Source organism: Diabrotica virgifera, chromosome 1 (genome assembly GCF_917563875.1).
Source record: "Diabrotica virgifera virgifera chromosome 1, PGI_DIABVI_V3a".
Classification (NCBI taxonomy): domain Eukaryota; kingdom Metazoa; phylum Arthropoda; class Insecta; order Coleoptera; family Chrysomelidae; genus Diabrotica; species Diabrotica virgifera.
Genome location: NC_065443.1, coordinates 81,860,085 through 81,884,415, shown reverse-complemented (window position 1 = coordinate 81,884,415; position 24,331 = coordinate 81,860,085). Strand labels below are relative to the sequence as shown.

At 32.1% G+C, this 24,331-nt stretch overlaps 2 protein-coding genes across 2 annotated transcripts in view; one reads left to right on the top strand and one right to left on the bottom strand.

Moving 5' to 3' along the window:
* The window catches only part of LOC114327551 (protein FAM114A2), a 43,596-nt gene that overhangs the window by 15,034 nt on the left and 4,231 nt on the right, over positions 1-24,331 (top strand). Inside the window, exons 4-5 of the mRNA XM_028276226.2 lie at positions 19,403-19,512; positions 19,574-19,703. Of these exons, the coding sequence (XP_028132027.1) occupies positions 19,403-19,512; positions 19,574-19,703 (240 nt within the window). The remainder of the gene's footprint in view (positions 1-19,402; positions 19,513-19,573; positions 19,704-24,331) is intronic.
* LOC114327554 (uncharacterized) lies at positions 6,167-7,718 on the bottom strand. The gene is made up of 2 exons (XM_028276229.2): positions 7,181-7,718; positions 6,167-6,903 (listed from the first exon to the last, which is right to left on the bottom strand). The coding sequence occupies exons 1-2, from the start codon at positions 7,598-7,600 to the stop codon at positions 6,190-6,192; spliced, it is 1,134 nt and encodes a 377-aa protein (XP_028132030.2). The 5' UTR covers positions 7,601-7,718; the 3' UTR covers positions 6,167-6,189.

Genomic DNA, 24,331 nt, shown 5'->3' with positions numbered 1-24,331 from the left:
TAATAGTTAATTTCAAAATAGAGATGAACATTTCTATCGATTTCTATTACTTTTTTGTCGTACTAAAAAACTTATCAAAATCGATATTTTTGACTCAAGACCTTTTTAGTTATAAGAACAGAATTATACTTTCGTAATTTCTATTAAGTTTGTCTTAGGTTGATGACTTTTTTGTTTACTTTTGAGGAATTTCTTTGAATATCTATTGACCTCCAAGACCACGATATTTTCGCTGCACGAGGAAACTCTGAGGCTGAGGCTAGAATGACTTTATTCATCTTCGATTTCTTTCTGTGTATCTGAGGTTTTTAGAATTTCTGGTTGTACTGAACCAAATTCAATTCGCCTGAATATATCACATTTATCCTATCACATCTATCATCTAGCCACCTTAACTTGTTTCTTATTTGGTTTCCAATATGATCCACACCTAATTTTCTCTTATATACTCGTTCCTAACATTATCTTTTCTAGTTATTTCACTCAGCTAACGAAGCATTCGCATTTAAGCAAGATACAACTGCTGTTCATTCCTGTTTTACTTCCCAACATTCAGTACCATATATCACAACTGGTCTTAAAGCATTCCCTTAGAACTTACCTTTGAGTTTTGGTACATTTTTATCACACAGTACTCCACTTACCTCTTTCTATTTCATCCATTCGGCTTTAATTTAATTTTATTACTTATATCCCATTGGTCAGTGATATCAATCCCGCATACATAAAACTAACATCTTATATGATTTATTTATCCAGGCTAACTTCCTCTATGCTGATTTGGAATACCATCTTTAAAAGAATATTCTGTTTTTGTCCTACTTAATTTAATAATAATACTTTTCTTCAAGCGCCTGTCTTCACTGATCTAGTTTTTACCAATAAGTTTCTGGTAACTTTGCCACATTCCTTCTCAAGATTAATAAACACTATGTGCAAGTATTTCTCTTCCACTCATAAGTTTTTCCATCAGCTGTCTTAAAATAAAAATTAATGTTGTGGACCTGTCTTACATGAATTCAAAATGACTTTTATTTCTAGAGCCTTACACTAAATATTGTTAGATTTCAAATGTACGATAACGAAAACATATTTTGAATTGGGTGCTAAGACAAAAAATAATGGTCTGAACAAAATTAAGCAAATGTTTGCTTACTGGAAATAACTATTGCAAATTATATAAAACAATAAATAGCTATGTTTAAATTGTTTTTATTTTTTATTAAAAATCTGGGAATAAATAATTTTAATAGATAGCTAGATACGTATATGGTATATGAAAATGAATCACATGGATGTTTAAAAGGAACTTCTCTCATTACCCTACGATCGTTTATACCTGTTAGGATTTCTCGGTATTAAAAAGATATTTATTTGTTAACGATCATTTCACGATCTAATGGGGCATCCCAGTACGACACCACACAAGAAAATCCACCTTTGCGTGGAGCCATCACAATGAGGGTTTATTTTAACAATATATATATGTTTAATAGTATTATCCTTTTTTCTACAATAATTAGACAAGACCAAACAACACGAAAATTTTACAAATACATTTACATTTTTTGTTAGGTTCAACAAACAGTCATATTTGTCGTTGTCGTTACGTTGAGAAATAGTACTTACACATAATACACTAGAAAATGGCGGATGGATCGCGCATGCGCAAAGAAATTTGGATCCTGAAATAGTCAATGCTTTCGCTTCTTGTTGGTTGGAGTATTCTTTGCTGCAACTGTCAAATAAATGTTACCAACTTATGCCAAAATGTCACCTTTGTTCGATCTCAGTTAGGGTGTAATTCGAACAAGTGTGCTTTATAAAAACACTTTATATTCCACTTATACAAATTAAATGAATCAAGTTAGGGTATGTTTCTTTAAATTTACATTAATACAAATCTTCCAATATTATTTCTACGCGTATATAATAAATATGTCTAGTGGCTGTAATTCCAGTGTACTCAGTCAAACTATTCTAAAAAGGAACACACCTACAAGTTAAATATTTCGTGTTGGTATCATGTGACGTTACGTGCTATGACGCGGATGACGTGCAACGGTATCTATATTGTTGTATGTACGGACTATATATGGACGTAGTTAAGCAGAAAACGTCCAACCCACAAATTGTCAAAAATTAGATTTTGATACCAGCGAGTACAAAATTCCTGTTTCTATAATGTGCAGAAACCGTCCAAGCAGTGTCGGATTTAGGGTATTTGCGGCCCTAGGCCAAATTACCCCGAGCGGCACCCGATAACTTCACGATTATGTAATTAAAGCATAAAGACTCAATAATAATAATAATAATCCAATAATTTGCAAAGTACCCAGACGATACCTATTGTTATGTCTACTACTGGAGTCATTCCGAAGAACCTCCTCGAAAGCATAAAAAGGCTGGGACTAAATGAACATCTTTACAAGACCATGCAGAAAGCTGTACTACTCGCAACGGCCAGATGTGTACGAAAATTTTTGGGAGATACACCTGCATACCAAGTCACCTAGGGCTCGATAACACGGAAAGAGTCCCACCAGAGCTCAATCCTTTTGATACCGTAGGTATCTGGGATGAGTCAATTTTCCCCTTAGAGGGAGTGTGAGCCGTATGGCTAAATCTGGATAATAATAATTATAATTAAAACGTTTATTTTAATTTTACTTTATAAAAATCGTAATACAAAGTATAACATAAATGAATATAAATGCCTCTAATGTTCTATTTGAATATGGACATAAATAGGTTGAAATGTATTTACTACTTAAATAATCTTGGTTTGCAAATTTGGCTAAAACCCCAAAACAGCTCTAACAATTTCTATATTAATTTATAGAAATTTCGAAAAAGAAAATTTATAGAAAGAATTCTATATTTATAGAAGCCTTTGAGATGTTGGTTTTTCGAAGGATGCTGAAGATCTCTTGGACAGATCACGTGACCAACAACGAGGTGCTGAGAAGAATGGAGACTGATAGAGAATTCCTAAATATTGTAAAAAACAGAAAAAACAAGTTATCTAGGAAATAATTTACATACGAAAAAGATACAACTTTTTACGACTCATAATGGAATGGAAAGTGGAAGGAAGAAGAGGTTCAGGAAGAAGAAAAGGGTCCTGGCTGAGGAACGTGAGAGACTAGACAGGCATGGACACACATTCGATACCTACTAAAAACCGCTGAAGATAGAGAACAATTTGCTGTAGTTATCGCCAACCTTCACTAATGGAGAAGGCACCTTAAGAATAAGATAGAAAATATATAATTTAAAATGTTAGCAAACAGCAGTTATTTGTAAAATTATTAATATTGCTAAAATGGTTATATTATAAATAATTAGTATTGTAGTTAATTGTTAAAATTAAATACCATTTGTTTCGTTCGGAGGGAAAAGTACAGATGACAACAAAAAAACTAAAAAAAGCCGAGTTGAAACGACATTATAAGTAAAATAACAAGCAAAATAAAATGAACTATATTAGTAATAGGCCACGGTACTGAAAAATAAAAATATTAATAACCTATACAGAAGTAAAAACTTTAAATTGTATTTTGGTATAAAATAGTTTATTTAAAACTTCTAAAAGTCATCCACATGGATTGCAAAACGTTTTCGTTCTGAACAGAACATCTTCAGTGCATTCCGCAAAGTAGTTGTAACTAGCACACCAATGAAGGTGGTAACTTCAAAATATATGGCTTACATTATACCTTATGATAAAATATTATGACTACAAGTCGATGTTACTAGATTAAAATATGTATGTGCCTAAAGAGCAACATGCTTCCCTGCTCGAAAAAACTAGGTACTTGCCATTTGAATTAGCACAGACCAGTTGGTCTGTGCTAAGCATGTTGCTCTTTAGGCACATACATATTTTAATCTAGTAACATCGACTTGTAGTCATAATATTTTATCATAAGGTATAATGTAAGCCATATATTTTGAAGTTACCACCTTCATTGGTGTGCTAGTTACAACTACTTTGCGGAATGCACTGAAGATGTTCTGTTCAGAACGAAAACGTTTTGCAATCCATGTGGATGACTTTTAGAAGTTTTAAATAAACTATTTTATACCAAAATACAATTTGAAGTTTTGACTTCTGTATAGGTTTTTAAACTATGGTATACAGCCAACTATTGGGATTTTTCCATTGATTTTATTTTTTTTTTAAATATTAATGCCTGGTTGCACCAACAAATCTTAAGCTCCAGCTTAACCCATCTCAGCTTATAGATAGGGCCGATTTAAGTGTCACATACGTTGCACCATAATTTTCAATTCTTATCAATGCAATCCACATGACAATCCATTGTGGCAAGCTGAAAATTGATCTAAGACTCAATGGTGCAACGCATATGTTTCGTTAATGCACGCCTTAAGCTTAAGATCTGTTGGTGCAACCAGGCATAAGAATACAACAAATAAACTTCTAGATCGTTTAATTCATTATTAATTATTCTCTTATAATAAATATCATATCTAAACTCTAAAAACTCACTTTTCTAGCTTTTTTGGCTGCAAAATCTTTAATCAAATTTTTAAAGTCTAAGGCTTGAAAAAGCTCAGCATTTGAAACAAAACTGGCCGAAGTAGACAATCTAGAATCTTCGTCAGAAGTCGAGTTACTCAAGTAGTTTTTGATTATTTTCAACACGCTGAATGATCTTTCTCCAGATGCATTAGATGTCATCATGCATAGTAGAATGCGCAAAGCCGTGTCCATATTCGCAAATAATGTTGTTAACTGTTTTTCATGAATGATTTTCAAATACTCCAAAAGGGTATTTCTCGGAGGCTTGGTAATCTTGTTGTCATGAGGTTCTCTTTCTTCATCAAATATACCTTCAACAAAGCCTTTGAACTGTAACACACTCTTCTCCAAAGTCGCCATCTATGTCGATTCGATACTTTTTAGTCAAAATAGAAAGGTTTACCCCGATTTCTTCATTGGAAATTGATGATAAGTTTTTTTAAAAATCTCATACAGAAGTAAAAACTTCAACTTGTATTTTGGTATAAAATCGTTTATTTAAAAACTATCTAAAAAGTCATCCAAATGGATTGCAAAACGTTTTCGTTCTAATTCAGAACATCTTCAGTGCCTAGAATGAAGTATTTGCACGTTAAACTAAAGAAAAAGGTTAAAATTGTGACTGTTAAAATGAAAAAACTTGTGGGAATACTTACATTCTGCAGAATAGTTTGAAACTAGCACACCATCAAACTACTCTGCACAATGTAACTATTCCCACAAGTTTTTTCATTCTAACAGTCACAATTTTAACCTTTTTCTTTAGTCTAACGTGCAAATACTTCATTCTAGGCACTAAAGATGTTCTGAATTAGAACGAAAACGTTTTGCAATCCATTTGGATGACTTTTTAGATAGTTTTTAAATAAACGATTTTATACCAGAATACAAGTTGAAGTTTTTACTTCTGTATGAGTTTTTTTAAACTATGGTATACAGCCAACTATTGGGTTTTTCCCATTGAAGTTGTTTTAAATCCAAATTCTTCATTAAGACTGAAATAAACTTCGGACCTTTCATTCAATTCTGAATCAAGCGTGTCAATTACAACATTGAATCTTTAAGTTTTCTTTCCCATTAAAGTGGGGTTCAGTGGATTTATCTTCTTTGTCTTAGCCAGGGAGAGCTTTTCTTTTCGGGCGTCTTTTTATTTCAAGAATATAGGTTTCATTTTTAGACAACTTTTTTCATCTTTTTTTCATAGGAATCAAAGTTGTCTCTTAGACTTAATGCATACTCCTTTAGAGATTTTTATGTTGCAAGTCACATTCAAGTCTGTAGCAGTTGATGTTTTGCTACTCTTGTCAAAACGTTGTAAAATACCGTACCACGCGTTTAGAAGAATAGCCATTCTCTTATTTGAAATAGCTATTTGTATAACAAGGGAGGAAAGTGCTACTTTTCCTCCCGAGAATGAAGTTTACTGCCCGACGCGTCAGCGGAGGGCAGTAATCATTCGAGGGAGGAAAAGGCACTTTACTCCCATGTTATACATATGATTTTTCCACCTTCCTCAAATAACAAGTCATTTTTTAATTTTTAATAATTTATTTATATAACTAACTAACAAAATTTATTACATAACTAAAACTAACAAACTAGGTACAGTGTAACTATATTTTCATAACTGAATCCTAAATATGTTAATTTGTGGTTGGGCAATTATTTATATTAATATTAAATGTACAATTTTGAGCAGTTGCTATTTGAATACCACTAGTAGTGAGAGCTGGAGCCAACGTAGTTTTCGTGATATTTTCACTATCACTTTTATTATTATACACCTGGCATCCCCCGAAAGTACTCGTACTTGGCTGATTATAATCTACTTCTTCAACTTCGGTGACTCCCATAATTTGCTCCGAAATTTTTTGCTTTTTTGCAAGAGACTGTTCAATATACCCTTCAGCGATATTCGTCGACTTCCAACCTCCGTGTTGCTTTAAAGCGAGAATATCTCCTCCAGAATTTGCAAGTAAACTTGCAGAGGTTCTTCTAAAACTATGCCCGGTATAATTTGTGGCATTAGGTAGTTTTAAAAATTCTGCAATTTTCGTAGGAATTTTAGAGATAGAATTTTTTCCAACCAGTTGTTTGGAACATTTCCCTGCTCTATAACAGACAAACAAACGTGACTGATCTATTTTAGGACGTAATGATATATATTTTCTATAAATCTCAATATCATTAGGGCCATTTCCAGATGAAGCATTAATTACAAACGTTCTCTGCATATTTGTTTTAGTGTTTGGAATATTTACTATTAAAATGGAACCTTTGTCTTCGACATCTTTAGTGACCATTTTAACAAGCTCGTCACATCTACATGCTCCGGAAATTCCGAAAATGAGGAGAACCTACAAAAAAAAAAGAAAAAAAATAATAAAAAGATTTGGCGACGCTGGGATTTGAACTCGCATCTATAACGACATTTTTAACAGTGACCAGCGCACCAACTCACTGAGCTACCACGACTGACATGTCAACTTTGCGGAATTATGAATATACCCTATTTCTAATACAATATTTGCGTTTTTAGCAGGTATATTGTTTTTAATTCTTGACTGGCCAGTTGGTAGCTAAAACCAGTCCCAATAAAACACACACACTTAATTCTTGAAAATAATATCTTACCTTCATTAATAAATAATTATGATCGGGAGCGTCTAGTAGAAATTTATTTACTTCCTCTCTGGAGAAGGTTTTTGCATTGTTAGCTTTATATCCCTGGTTCTGTCTTTTCAAGAAAGCGATTACTTTTGGGTATTTAATATCCACATTTTCTTTAATTTGGAGCATGGTACGTAGCATCGAATATTTGGACCACAATGTAGAAGCTTTTAATGTAGGGGCTAATATCGAAAAATATCCCAAAATTACATTTTCTGAGTAAGTACGAATATGCTTTTCTTTGGCCCACTGCTTAAAATTTAAATACTGTTTTTCGTACCTTTCTTTGGATTTTTGGGGCAATAAAGATTGTACGGTTATATTAACTTGTTCCAAAATATCTGGTGGTGTATTATTATCTTCAAATTCACTTGAATCACTCATTTTTAAATGTTGTTTTATAATCTGTAGTTTATGTGCACTTACAAATTTCGAAAATACTAATCTAATCTGTCAATTAACTATTAACCATAGCATGCTCTAAAATTTAAAATTATAAATTCGTAAACCGGATGGTATGATTTGAAGTAAAATTAATAAAAGTAAATCAAAATAACAATTTACTGCTTTTACAATTCTGCAAAATACAGGGTGTTTTATAAATAAACGTTAAAATGTATAGATACTTACGTAATAGAAAATAGAGTATTGTATAGGGCGTCAATAAGTTATTTCATCAATGACATACCATGACGTCACTTTTACTTTTCCTCCCTAGGGAGGAAAAAATTTTTCCTCCCTAGGGAGGAAAAGTATGACTTTGCTCCCTACAATCAGGTCAGAAAAAGTACACTTTCGGTAGAGGTAGGTGGAAAAATTATTTACTGATTTCAATTCAATTAGTAAAATTTTTTTACCAAAAAATTTTTTTTTTACAAAACTTTGCGGCCCCCTTTTTGCTTGCGGCCCTAGGCCGCGGCCTAGTCGGCCTAGTGGTAAATCCGGCACTGCGTCAAAGCGAAATCACTACCTCTTTCTAATAAAATTGTCAAATATCTAACCCACAATCATGCCTAACTGAGATTTCTACTATGAATATCAAGTTCAAGTGGTTTGAGCGTTTTCTAAAAAACACAAATTGATTTCAAAAACCTTATTAAAATATCCGTTGAAACGTGCTAAGTGGTTTGAATCATTTCAACGCTTCACGATAGACTAAAATTAGTATATTATGTGTTTTCGGGGATTGAAAGCGTTCAAGTGGGTTGGACGTTTTCTACCTTTAAATATGAATGCAAATATTAGAAATACGGATACAATCAGAAATCTTCCAAACCACTTGGTATCATTTTACAATTTGTTTTTATCTAATATGTTAAAACAATTATTTTTAGTAGATTACGTTGTAATATCGGTAAATCACCATTGTCATATGGGTAAATCACCGAGTACTAAATTATGTGTTTATTCGTGCACATTTCTTTAGATTTAGATACAGTGGAGTCACTGAAGGTTTTCACCTCCGATTTCGTTGAACCTTTATCGATTTTCATGAAAATTGGTGAGTAGTTAGAAGATACTTCAAGGAACAAAGGTGACATAATGTCAACTTGCACTTTTACCCTGGGGGTGGATGCCACCCCTTCTCGTGGGTGAAATTTTTTTTATTAAAAATAATACCATAAATCGATAGAGGGACAACTTCTAAGCAAAATTTGTTATATAAAGTTATTAACATAAATCAATACTTTTTGAGTTATTAAATATCAAAGATTTTATTTTTTCTTAAAAAAATGCATGTTTTAAAGCTGTTTTTCACGTATTACTCCTAAGTTACTTACTATTACTCAAAAGTCCGTACCCCCCTCGTATCTTTCGGACGGTTATACTTATAATAATGAAATTTGGAGGGAGGAAATAAACGGACGTAGGCTTCTTATCTAGTCATGACAGGTGACGTAATAGTGACAGATGACCGCCACTGTCACAGATAATTTTAAATGAGACCTTATGGCAAGTGATACCTCGTTTGAAGGGTATTGAAAATACCTATTCAGTCATACTAATTTTGTTTCAAGTTTAAGATCATTTTGATGAATAAATGAAATAATATAAAATTGTAGCTTCCCATTTAATTAAAAAAATTCAAACCTCCGCCTATGGTTACTTGTCAAAAAGGTTGACGTTGACGTAAAAACTACTAGAGAACTGGAAAACGTCAACTTTTTTGACAAAAAAACCATAGGCGGACATTTGAATTTTTATTAATTAAATGCGAAACTACAATGTTAGATTTATTTAATTTATTCACCAAAATCAAAATCAAATTAAACCCAAAAAAATTAGTATGACTGAATAGCTATTTTCAAGACCTTTTAAATGAGGTATCATTTGCCATAAGGTCCCATTTAAAATTATCTATCACAGTGGCGCTGTAAAGTCATCTGTCACTATTACGTCACCTGTCATTACTAGTTAAGAAGACTACGTTCGTCTATTTCCTCCCTCCAAATTTCACTATTATAAGTATAACCGTTCAAAAGATACGAGGGGGGTACGGACTTTTGACTAGCACTGTATATTTTTCGACGAGTACTCAAATCTAAGTATTCAAGCTTACATAACGGGAAAACGATGCATTTTATAGAATATACTTGTTAAGCACTTGTCAAAGTACTTTGGAATACCTATCAAATGAGCTCAAGTAGAAGTTAATAGCATCAAAATTAAGCAAATTATGATGAAAATAAGAGAACCCTTTCGATTATTTTAGGAAAAAGTGAAAAATAAAACATACGCCATTTCCACAAAAATTAAAATTTGTAGTAATCCTCACAAGAATTTCTTAACGTTAACATAGTTAATGATTTCAACAATTTAGGCCGGTTTAGAATGCATATTTTTGAAAAAAAAAAGATATAATTTAAAAAACTCAGAATTTTTAAAATTATCGTACTTTTCATTTTCTTTTGATAATAACTCCAAAAATACTCAATATACGTAAAAGATGATAAATAACTAAATTTTAGTTTTTTCTGTTTGCTATTTCCGTAGAGTAAAAATTAACCGAGATAGAAACGTTTAAAATTTCCTTTTTGCTGCGAGAACCATGTAACCGGGACCATTGAACCTTTTATTTTTAAAAAACTAAGAGGCTTATAAGACTAATTTTGACGTTTTTAATAGCTTTTGGAATCAACTTTTAATTAGTTTTTAGGTGAACCTGATATCTTAAAAATTAACGGAGTTATTTACAAAAAAACAATAACATTTTTTGGAAAAATTTTTAAAAGATACATTTTGAAACATTTTTTTGGTGCATAAATTTTAATGCTATCAACTTGTTCGAGGGCTTATTTGATAGATATTTCTATGAACTTTGACAAATGTTAAATAAGTTTATGTTATAAAATGTATCATTTTCCCGGTATTTAAGCTTGAATACTTAGATTTGGGTACTCGACGAAAGAAATATACATTCAATTACCTATAACTCACTTTTAATTAACATTGAAAGGTTTTTCTAGTAAGGAGTTTATTTGATTTTTTATTAGCCTCAATTTTGGTAATAATTACTTTTTTGTAAAAACTTACAGTTTTTAAGTTATTTATGAAAAATCGGTTAAAAACATGCATTTTTCTCACGAAAAATTAAAATCTTTGATCTTTAATAACTGAAAAAGTTTTGATTTATTTTAATAATTTTATATAACAAATTTTGCTTATAATTTGCCCCTCTATCGTATTGTGGGGTTATTTTTAATAAAATAATTTTCACCCTCGAGGAGGGGTGGCATCCACTCTTAGGGTAAAAGCGCAAGCTGGCACCATGTTACCTTTGTTCCTTGAGATATCCTCTAACCACTCACCAATTTTCATGCAAATCGATGGAGGTTCAACAAAATCGGAGATAATAGCTCATATCCACCTTCAGTGACTGCACTAATAAACAGTTTGTGTTTAACCTTTAACTACACGCGCTGGCGTATTTTGTACGCCAGATATAAGAATTCTACTGCAAATATATTTAAAAATTTAATTTTTGACCTTGCTTATCTCTCTAACCTATCACTGGAATGTGCTTTACAATTTGGTTTTAGTTTCGTTATAATCGGCGTTCTGGGAAGATCGTAATTTACAGTTTATTATTTGTTGTTTCGGGTGGTGGACAATATACGCCACGATTATATTAATATAAGTAGTAATATAAGTGCATATTTCAATTGTTTTTTAGTCATTATGGCACAAAATATATTTTTCTTTATAAACAATACTTTTTCTCCTGTAAAAAATCACATTTCAAAAAATTTTTGAAGTTATACTTCTTTAGGCGTGATTGAGAGTAAAATTTCATAATACTACGCGCATGCGCACACAGACAGTATGGCGTTTAGTTGCTAAATCTTTCTAGTTATGTGTAAATATATCAGTGCAAGAAAAGGTGCGAAAAGAATATATTAGTGTTTTTAGTAAATATATTTATAATAATTTTTGTGTCTTTGGATTTGTCTTCCTCAGGAGTAAGATGAGTATTATTAAAACAATTTATTGTATATTTATTATACTTCACCTTGTGTGTTTGTTACCGTGAATTGTCATTAGGTACGTCCGAACCGATACAGACACAGTCCTCGTAGCGTATTTGGTATAGCATTCGGCCAGAGATCGAGAGGTCTTGAGTTCGAATCCAGTGCAATCCTATACTTTTTTTTATTTTTTTGAAAGCAGTAAGCACAAAATTAGTTTGGTGTTTAAAAAAAATGAAAACAAACTGTTTAAAGTATATTTATTTTTAAGAAATCATATAGTAGAAGTATAACTTCTTACTTGCGTACAAAGTACACACACATTCTTTTTTTTATTAGTAATTTTATTTATCATGAAATCCAGTTATTCCATGATTCCAGTTATAAATCCCAATTGGTTTACTGAGAAGGAACTCCAAGTATTCACTGATGCCGAATAAGGTTTATAAGAAACAACTAAAAGTGTATTTTTTCAAAAAAAAAAAAAAAATAAACAAATCCGCTGTTTTTAAGGGTATTTTCTTGTGGCGTATAAAGTACGCCACGCGTGTAGTTATGTTCTAACTTGATGCGCGGGTAGTTAAAGGTTAACACTACAGTGATAGTTATGTCTGGAAGAGGAAAAAAAATTACGTATTTGACGTGGACAGTCAAATGTAGAATATTTTTCGCCATTACTTGTACAACTCTGGCCCAATGGTAAACCTTTAGCAGATGCAAAAGTGAAAGATATCAAAAGTTATATGCAACTTATTCCAGATAATGCTAAACCTTTTTACAATAATTTTGTTGGTGCTGTCAATCTAATAGAAGATGCTGATTGGTTCAAGGTTCCGGACTTAGATTTTGAAATGATCTTGGTAATATAAATGAGTAACATGTTTTTGTTAAGTTCAAGTTATTATAATACATTATTTAAAACCATCATTTTTTATTTATCAAAAACATTCCAACCCACATAACCATGTTTTATCAAAACATTTTCTCTTATTACTATTTTGGAAGAATAAGTCCAACCTGTAATTTTAAATACAGGGTGAGTCATAACTATAGGGACATAGACTAAGGACAGGTTATTTGGACCAAAATATGGCTATTGGGCCAAATATGCCTTAATAAAATGTTGCTGAGAAAAAAGATACAGGGTGTTGAAGTTAATTTTTGTTTTTCGTTTTTTGCTAATAGTTTCCCTGTATATTTATAAATTGCTATCAAAATTAGCACAGAGGCATAATCTTAGACAAGAAATAGTATTTTATCTACAATTTTACGTTTTGTCATAGAGGGCGCCACGTGGATCATTCCTGATGATCAAATTGAGTCTAAACTTTTTCTGATGAAACTTTTTAGTAATTTTTATTAGAAAATATGACGTAAACATCATTTTTACGTAAAATTGGTACTCTTGTTTAAACATGATAATTTCAACGGTTTTCGATAAAAACGCAATTGAAGATTTCAGGAACTCAGAAGGGGCTATCATATACCAAACTAATAAACAAAGTTGCAACTGAAATGATTGTGACGAGGCATTTCAATAAAAAAAGTAATGATTACTTTTAAAAAATGCATCACTACACTACACTGTCACATCAAAAATAATTTACTCTGAACAAATGACATTTACCAACAACAATTATCTGACAGTCCAAAGCATACTTTTCATAAATGAAATAATATTTGAAATCCTTTTTTAAGACTCTAAGCAGTTCGACTGCGTTTTTATCGAAAACGGTTGAAATTATCCTGTTTAAACAAGAGTACCAATTTTACGTAAAAATGATGTTTACGTCATATTTTCTAATAAAAATTACTAAAAAGTTTCATCAGAAAAAGTTTAGACTCAATTTGATCATCAGGAATGATCCACGTGGCGCCCTCTAAGAGTACCAATTTTACGTAAAAATGATGTTTACGTCATATTTTCTAATAAAAATTACTAAAAAGTTTCATCAGAAAAAGTTTAGACTCAATTTGATCATCAGGAATGATCCACGTGGCGCCCTCTATGACAAAACGTAAAATTGTAGATAAAATACTATTTCTTGTCCAAGATTATGCCTCTGTGCCAATTTTGATAGCAATTTATAAATATACAGGGAAACTATTTAGCAAAAAACGAAAAACAAAAATTAACTTCAACACCCTGTATCTTTTTTCTCAGCAACATTTTATTAAGGCATATTTGGCCCAATAGCCATATTTTGGTCCAAATAACCTGTCCTTAGTCTATGTCCCTATAGTTATGACTCAACCTGTATATCTTTCTTAAAAATTATGCTGTTGAAAAATTACCTAACTACAATCTTCATACAATCAATATCAAGTATTATAGTCACTGTTACAGTAATCAAAACTATTGTGTTTTAGCGGGGTACGATAATAATACTTAAATTCAATTTCTCAACAATTGCTATTTGTGGATTGAACTTATTCTGCTTAACTACGTCCATATATTGTGTAAATCCTATGATATTTACATTTTTTGTATGCAACTTTGAATCCTGCATAAACGTTGTGAAAAATAGTATTCATCCATCGATACCCGTAACTTATTTTTGGACTAGTATGTTAGTCTTACGATTTGTTTTTTTTTAGATTGTTTATTACTTAATTTTTATATATTAACAATTATTATATTAACAATATGTGATGTTCTGCCCACACAGCTATGATAAAACTAAATGAAAATATGTTGCAAAACAAATTGTTTTGTAACATATTTATTAGGCCAACATGGGTTTGCTAGTTTAAATTTATTCACAGGTAAAAGGCGCAATAACTAATTTGTGACTTGAAAAGTGTACTTATTTTATTTTAATGGTTGTCTATGTATGGGGTCAGGACAAATAATCCCCGGACAAATAATATCGGACAAAAAATCCCCACAAATTATCCCTGGACAAAAAATCCCCGGACAAGAAATCCCCGGACAAATAATCCCCGGACAAAAAATCCCCACAAAAAATCCCGGACAAATAATCCCCACAATTTTTTTTTTGGACAAAATATCCCCACAATAAATCCCGGACAAAAAATCCCCAAGAAATATTTGCTGCCAAATAGTTCTCTAAAAGTTTTCCCGAAATTTTAATAAAATTCGAATTACAATTCCATGCTAAAAACTTCAAATTTTACATGACAAAAGAGTGTGAGTTTTTTCAAAAATCGTGGAAGATATGGGGAATGAGCTAAGGCCCCGTTCTCATGACAGGCGCTTAACGCGCGTTTTGATCAGGGACGCTCCGTCCATATGGGCAAGGTCGTGCGGCGCACGACGGCGCCAAGGCGTTAAAGGCGCCCTTTCACTCGGCAAAGTTAAATAAATATCAAATTCAAAACTAAATATCTTTTGAAGCAAAAAATAACTTAGACCACTCATTCCCAAACATTACTATTGCGTTACGTGTAATTATTAACTATAGGTACCGATTTCTGTAGCTTCAGCCGAGAGATAATTTTCTAAACTAAAACTAATTAAGAATTGAAGCGTTTATTTGAAAAACAACACATGTCCATTTTTCGAAAATTCGACTTTAAATATTGTTCCACAGCCCTACTAGGAAGTAAAGGTGGCTGTGATTGTTCTCATAGAATAGTAGTTTATTTCTCCAGTTCAAACCTTTAGTTCACACTGCATAGAAAATGTTGATAGTTTTAGAAAAACAACAGATGTCCATGCGTTTTTTTTTGTAAAAACGACACTTGTCCCATCTTAGTCAACGGTAATTGTAAGTGTGAATGATTTTATCCTTAAATTTATCAGTTGTGTGCATTCTTTGATACTTAGTATCTAATAATGTGATGTTTGTTTCTTTTGTATTAGAAATAGTTCAGCATGGCAGAAACTATACAACACAATACCTCTATACTTTCGAATATATTTTGGTAAGTTTGTACAATTATTTTGATATCCACATTCCTTCCAATGAATGTCTTAATAAAAGAAGTAAGATATGAAATAAATTAAAGCTGGGCAGTTTTTCTTGATTTAACAAAATTTTCATTTTTGGACAAGTGTTGTTTTTCAAATGAACACTTCGATTACTTAAGAGGAAACAGTAGCGATCAACAGGTAGCGAAAACGCGTTCCAAGATTGCGGCTGTAATTTTGAATATTTTTTCGAGATATTTGGCACACGTATTCGTAATATAATAAAGAATGGCGGTACAGAGCCCAATTTGAAAAATATATGAATATGTGGAAATTACTCTGTAATTAAATACAATATTAAAATAACGAGCATGTACCGCCATTAAGAAGAACAAAAAAATACACTTTCTTCAAATAAACTTTTTTATCCGATGCCTAAATTTTGTGTCATTTTGGAACTACTAAAATTTTTTATTTCATTAGTAGTTCCAAAATGACACAAAATCTAGGCATCGGATAAAAAAGTTTATTTGAAAAAAGTGTTTTTTTTTGTTCTTATGGCGGTACAGGCTCGTTTTTTTAATATTGTATTTAATTACAGAGTAATTTCCACATATTAATATGTTTTTCAAATTGGGCTCTGTACCGCCATTCTTCATTATAATACGAATATGTGTGCCAAATATCTCGAAAAAATATTCAAAATTACAGCCGCAATCTTGGAACGCGTTTTGGCTACCTGTTGATCGCTACTGTATCACCTTAAGATCTAGAATGAGTCAGGAGCGGCTAGAAAATCTTGCTATTATTTCTACAGAATCTGAGTTTTTAAAGGACCTGAATAATGAAAATCTAATTAATGAATTTGTCAAAGGTAAAGCAAGAAAAGTTCAATTTTTGGTAAGAAATATGCGTTGGTTTCCATCATAATAAGTGTATTTGTTTAAAAACTCGCAATATAAATATGTTTTATTTTTTGATCTTCAGTCTTTTTAATAATTTTAAGTAATGTTTTATAACTTTAACATAGTTTTTATTCTGTTCTGTTTTATTGTGCAATATAGTTTAAAAACATTATTTTTAATAACTACTAAACTACTAGAAACAACAGCGATGAAAATAATCCGACGAATATCAGAGAAAAGTCTGTTGGATAGGGAGAGAAGCGAAAACATAAGAAGATCATGCAATGTAGAGGACATAAAATGGATGGGTGACAAAACGGAAACGAGTGGAACGAACACATTAGTAGAATGGCAGAGGATAGGATAGTACGAATAGCACGATACGAGATAAGTCACCAAATGGACGAAGAATAATTGGCAGACCAAGAAAAAGATGGTGCGATAATCTAAACAATTTAGGAGGCTAATATTGAAGAAGAAACATGCTTTAAAGTCTTCATACAAGAAGGAAAAAGAATATATTATTAAGTGTACTATAGTACTGTGTACTTATTGTTTCCTTCAAAAAAAAAATCTGGGTAGATGTAGAAAAAATTTCCTAGTTTTCCACGTTGAAATGTGGACTGATTGATATTACTACCCTGGTAGTTTTGATAAAGGCGCTTATCAATATTTTGCACGACGGCGCCGAAGTTACTTGGCGCGTCCTTGGTTTTGATAACACGCGATTACAACTACATACATTTTACTGAAGACCGTTCACATGCTAACGCGCGTTTTAGGTCATTAAGACGCGCGTTGGCATGTGAACGTTCTCAAGTAAAATGTATGTAGTTGTAATCGCGCGTTATCAAAATGCGCGTTAAGCGCCTGTCATGAAAACGGGGCCCTTAGCTCATTCCCCACATTTACCACGATTTTTGAAAAAAGTCACACTTTTTTGTCATGTATAATTTAAAGTTTTCAGCATGGAATTGGATTTCTAAATTTTTCAAAATTTCAGGAAAACTTTTAGAGAACTATTCGACAGCAAATATTTCTTGGGGATTTTTTGTCCGGGTTTTTTGTGGGGATAATTTGGGGGATTTTTTGTTCGGGATTATTTGTCCGGGGATTATTTGTCCTAGCTTCCTATGTACTCGTATCAAACAACTCTCAGCAATTAATGAAGATTAACTTTTTTAATAAAAATAAGCAATTATTCAATTATTGGACTTCGTAAGTTCGAGGTTTTCACCCAACGTAACCGAAAGTAGAACTGGAAGTCAATATTTGAAATATTCTTGCAACTTTCCGTCGATTGATATACGATTTAACTAGTTTTGAGTCATTTCTGCCAAACTTTCATTCATAACTTTTTAACCGGAAATGACATCAAAACCGGAACTAAATATTCGAGCTAGACATTTCAACATGCGATGATTAATATATAACATGTACTATTTCTGCGTCTATAATGTGGCACTTCCAATTACACCTTTTTAAACGGAAGTGATATAAAACCGTCGTGTAATACATCGCTTGTATTATTTCGGCGACTTTAAAACAGTACTTCCAGACGATGTTTTCAGTGCCATACAGATTCACCAATTCAGCATTGCGGAGCCTTCTCCACTCTTCTGTCAATTCATCTCTTTGAGGGCCAAATATCATTCTGAGATAAACGTAGACTAAAAATCCCATATGCGTCTATGCTGACAAATGTGGCAGTCCTTAAGAGTGCAAATGCTGCTCACGAGCTGCTTGACAACATCAAATATAAATATAAAGATGGCCTATTTTGAACACCTAGTAAGGGAAGACTGATAGAATATTCTTCAACTTATTATGATGGGTAAAATCGAAGGAAGCAGAGGAATTGGTAGAAAACAGGCCTCTTGGCTGAAGAATATCAGGGAGTGGACAGGAATAAAGAAAGCAGAGCAACTGTGTAGAATAGCTCGAGACAGAGGCAGTTTCGCCATGTTAATCGCCAACGTTAAGGGGACTTGATAGGGCACGTTAAAAAGAAGCATGTATTTCGTTTTTTCTTCACTTACTCGAAGGCTCACACTAGCTGTTTCTTCTTCGAGTTGTGAAAACACCTCTCTCACGTCTCTTGTAATAAACTTAATTTTAGATGGATAGGATTCTGTGAAATAATGACGGAAAGAATCAATGAGAATAATAATTTTTTGAAAAATATTTTATTTATTGGCCTCAGAAAAATAAATATTTAAATATTGCATTTACTAATTCAGTATCATTGAACGTTTGTACTGGAATGGAACCTAAAAGGAATTTGAACTTCTAAAGATACTCAGCTCTTGCAAGATCAAATTAGTCCAGTTGTACAAACTCTTCAGATCAACTTCAATGACATTCGGTTTAAAAAGTTTGGTTGACTTTTGCGCGGTTAATTGACATTTCCGTGTATTTAATTAGTACTTTTGGAAAAAAGCTTATTACTTTTTTTGATAATAGCTGCAGGTCTATTTTTTTTATTTTGTGTCTTTTATCAAAAACTATATTTCTATTTTTTTGAGATTTTTTCGTAAGGTAGCATGTAAAAAACTTCATTTGATCTATTTTGAAGTTTATAAAATGGAGAAAATCCCCAAAAACCTCATAAAAAACCAGTTTTTTTGATTTTTGAAGGAGGCGCACCTTACGGAATAATGTGAAAAAAATTAGAAATATAGTTTTTGATTAAATACATAAAATAAAAAAAATACACCTGCAGCCTTCTCCAAGAAAAAATTTAAAATTGCCTCGAGTCTTATTTTTTAAACACATAGAACGTAAAAAATGGAAAAATTGAATTCTGGGAGTGAGGGCATTTTGTCTATCTTAAAGGGGGTACCTATCTTATTCTTATGTTGATAATAGATTATGCAATCAAGTTTGTTTTCTATATGTGGTTGTAATGTTGATATATTCTAATATACTAATTATTTTGAAGGTCTTGGCCCAGTTGACTGCAATTGCTGTAGAACAGTTTCATAAATGTGGAGAATTGTTATTAATCAAGGAGCATAGGAGCACAGCAGACGAAGCAGATAGTTTAGTACAGTAAGTTCTCATATGTCAAGTTTTTATACCTATGGTATAATCGATTTTATTTGATTTCTAGATTGACCATGACACTTACCTCTCTTATTGGACTAGTAGCAGGGAAATTCTCTGAAAAATTAAATATGAAATCTTCGCAATCTGGAAATAAGGAGTCTATAAATAGCTTGATCACCAATGTGTTCTTTGAGGTAATATATACAATCAGAGAAATTATAACATTTTGTCATGACATGTTTTTTCGAAGCTAGGACAAATAATCCCGGACAAAAAGTCCCCACAAATTATCCCCAGACAAAAAATCCCCACAAAAAGTCCCGTCAAAACCCCACAAATAATCGCCACAAATAATCCCCACAAAAAATCCCCGGATAAAATATCCCCACAAAAAATCCCCAAGAAATACTTGCTGCCGAATAGTTCTCTAAAAGTTTTCCCGTGAATGAAACGAATTTTCTTACAAATCTAGGACTCTTGCTGTCTTACTAATAGACGGAGAGCTAGAGCCGAAAAATCATCGTCATAAGTAATATGGAGTTTTTCCTGTGAAATGTGTCCATTGTATATTGACAATTATGACCCCTTTCAGGCTGACACCTAAGTGGATACAGGGAGTAGCAATAAGGGATGAAAGGGAAAAGTTAGTGCAGCCATTAAAGGTTTTCACCTCCTATTTTGTTAAACCTCCATCGATTTGCATTAAAATTGGTGACTAGTTACAGCATACCTCAAGAAACAAAATTGATTTGGTGCTAACTTGCACTTTTACCCTGGGGGTGGATACCACCCCTTCTCTGGGGTGAAAACTATTTTATTAAAAATAATCCCACAAATTGATAGAGGGACACATTTTTTAAGCAAAATTTGTTATATCATGTTATTAAAATAAATCAATACTTTTTGAGTTATTAAAGATCAAAGATTTGAATTTTTCGTGAAACAAATGCATGGTGTAAAGCGGTTTTTCATAAATAATTCAAAAATTGTAAGTTTTAACAAAATAGTTATGATTATGAAAATTGAAGATAATAAAAAATCGAATAGATTCTTCACGTGAAAGACCTTTTAGAATTAATTAAAAGTGAGTTACTAGTTAAGAGTGAGTTATCACGATATATATCGTGATATATATCAGTGGATATATATCCTCGCGCCCTGATAATGGGTACATTTGACATATTCGAATACATTTTTGCTAAATTTTACATAAATGTTTTAAAACAATTTAAAAAAAAATTATATAAAAAATATAATAATTAAGCTCCAAATTTTTGGAGCCTAACCTTTGAAAAATGTTTGTAGCATAATGTTTAATGGTATCAGCTTCTCCGGGAGCTCATTTGATACATATTTCTGAGTACTTTGACAAGTGTTTAGTAAATATATTTTATAAAATGTTTCGTTTTCCCGTTATTTAAGCTTGAATACTTAAGGTTTGAGTACTAGCCGACAAAAATATACATTCAATCACCTATAACTCACTTTTGATTAATTCTCAAAGGTTTTGCGAATAAGAAATCTATTTTGTTTTTTATTACCTTCAATTTTGATAATTATAACTTTTTTGATAAAACTTATAGTTTTTGAGTTATTTATGAAAAACCGCTTTACATCCTGCATTTTTTCACGAAAAATTCAAATCTTTGATCTTTAATAACTCAAAAAGTAGTGATTTATTTTAATAATATGATATAACAAATTTTACTTAAAATTTGTCCCTCTATCGATTTGTGGGGATATTTTTAATAAAATAGTTTTCACCCCCGAGAACGGGTGGTATCCACCCCCAGGGCAAAAGTGCAAGTTGGCACCAAATCAGTTTTGTTTCTTGAGGTATGCTCTAGCTAGTCACCAATTTTCATGCAAATCGATGGAGGTTTAATAAAATAGGAGGTGAAAACCTTTAATGACTGCACTGACTTTCCCCTTTCATCCCTTATCACTACTTTCTGTATCCACTGAGGTGTCAGCCTGAAAGGGGTCATAATTGTCAATATACAATAGACACATTTCACATGCCAAACTCCACATTACTTATGACGATGATTTTTCGGCTCTAGCTCTTAGACTATAAGAACCTTTTAACCGTTCTGTCGAATACGGAAAAAGTATTGATTGCATTTGAGTACATATTATAACTTTTTAAAGGCAGGACTCAGAAAATCACGGAATTAGGGTGAAAATTTTCCACAAAATTTTCCAAGGGACAAATACAGTTATACACTAGGAGACGTCATGTCATCATCTTTTTTATAGTTTTGAAATAAATATGTTTAATTTATTTAGTTGGCAGGACTCAGAAAATCATGAAAATTTCATTATTTTCATTACGTGTTTGTATATATAAACCCTCTTACCCTTTTGAAACCCTCGTGCCCAAAAAATATTCTTCATAAAATTGGTAGTATCCTGTCATTCTGTGGATATTACCGGACTTGGAAATTGATTGCAATACCCAATTTTTTTTCATGGAAACTCTAATTTTCACAGGAAAATATCACAGGAAACCCGTTGACTTTTCCATAAATTGTAAGTATGTACCTCCTCTTACCTTCCAGTATTGTAAAAGGCAGGACTCAAAAAATCGTGGCTGAACTTTTGGCTAATATCTCCCAGTCTATAACTTTCATGCACTGAGGTTGAAAAACATTTGCTTCGATGGCATTACGGGAAAACTTTTTTAGAACTATTCGGCAGCAAGTATTTCTTGGGGATTTTTTGTCCGGGATTTTTTGTGGGGATATTTTGTCAAAAAATATTTCCTGTAATTCTTCTCAATACTCTCATCTCTGCCGTTTCCAGTAGTCTTTGTGTTGTGGCTGTATCGGGTCTTGTTTCTGATGCATATGTCACATATTGGTCTTACACTGGCTTTATAAATTCTCTACTTCATCTCAGTGTTAATATGTCGGTTTCGCCATATAGTGTTATTAAGGCATCCTGCCAGTCTATTTGCCTTTTTGTACTTGATGGTGGTTTATGGTAATTATCAGTTTTTAGTACGGATTTGAAAATACATTTTTACCACCACTAGTGTTGGAAAATTCTCGGGAATGAAAAATGGGAAAATATTCTCGAGAATATTCTCGATATGGAGAATTTTCTGAGAATGAACCCTACAAGGCGCTGAGGGATATTGAGATGAAATAGGGTATTAAAAATCATGAAATTATAATCAAAATTATGAGACGAAACAACAGGTTCTTTATATATAAAAAAATACAAAAACAATAGAAAATACAAAAATTTATTTGATAAAAAATGAAATTTTCTTCTTAATGCAAATAATGGATGCGGTGATCTAATCTGAAAAAGATGAGACCTCAGATTCAGAATATATTTCTATCATTAGCTCATCCTGGTCATCTACATTCTGCAATGTACTGATGAAAAGTTGTGGGATTTTGTTTTTCACGAGTCGCCAGCTCAGTCATGAATTGGTCTACGTCTAATAATTTTAAATTGTGAGCAATACAAGTTACCTTACCAGCCCGTTCAGTAGTAAGCCGGTTTCTTTTAGAGGAGTGGATAAAACCATAAGTACTGAAACCTTTTTTAGTCGCTGCACTGGATGAAGGCGTGCTTAATATATCAACTGCTATTTTAGTTAATTTTGTTCCGAAACATGTACCTTTCCACCCTATGATTGGGTCTAGTTTTTCAATTGATTTTACAACGTATAGTTTTCAAAAAAGTCCCTGCTTAGACCGATAAAGTGCCAAATCTGCCATTATTTCAGCCTAGTAATAAGCATATTTTAAAGTTGCTAAATTATCTATTAACTGAGGAGCAACTGAGCAAAACGCATTAAATCCAAAATATATACTTTTATCCAAAATATTTAATTTTAAGTAAAATATATATTATTTTACTTGAAAGTAAATATTATATTGACTATAGAAATTCTTAGCGTCAAAATATTGTTAATAATAAATTTCTATAGTCAATAAAGTATTTACTTTTAATAGGTTTAATTCAATTAGTTTTTTGTCGATAACTCAAAATGATATATTTTGGATTTAATGCGTTTTGTTCAGTTGCTCTTCAACTCATTTCCCTTAACTTGTGCTTCTCTGCTAAATGAAGAAAATTCTCAATATTTGCATGTTAATATAGCACCAAAACAATAAGTACTGACACTGTAAACGTCCTAGCTAGTGGTTCATGTGATTCCCCAGAGGTTCATGGGATTTGTAAATATAGAAAATTCTCGCTGAGAATTTTCTGGCCGAGAATATTCTCTTCTTACATCACTAACCACCACATTGTAAAATAATCAGTCGTTGCCCTTTAGATATTGGAAATTTTAAGCTTATGTTTCGTCCATCATCCCAATCTTTTGGAAGTCTCTATGGGAATTATGTACGCAAGTTTCATCATTATTTACAATATTTCTATCTACAACAAATGTTGAAATTCTTTAAAAATAATAACGTTAATGGTATTTAATTATTATGTCCGTTTTTCCACAAAAAATTTTATCTTCCACATTCTTTCTATAATTTTTTTAACAGAAGATAGTTAACCAGTTACAATGCCTTCACGCGTCACCACAAACAGATTTGTAAACATCTATTGTATGTCTTCTTTTATGGATATTAGCAAATGTATAAATGGTATTTCTTAGAATGTGTTTTTCAAATGGATTGATTAACCGATGACTTGGGGATGAACTTGCAAGTGCTTCTTTTGGGTAACCCAAATTTTCAAGTTGATAGTTTTCACCTTCCTCTATAACCCCTTTTACCGTACCTTCTGGGACACCAATTGCTTGTAAGCTACTCGCTCTAATTACTCCGGTCAACTTACACATCCGAGG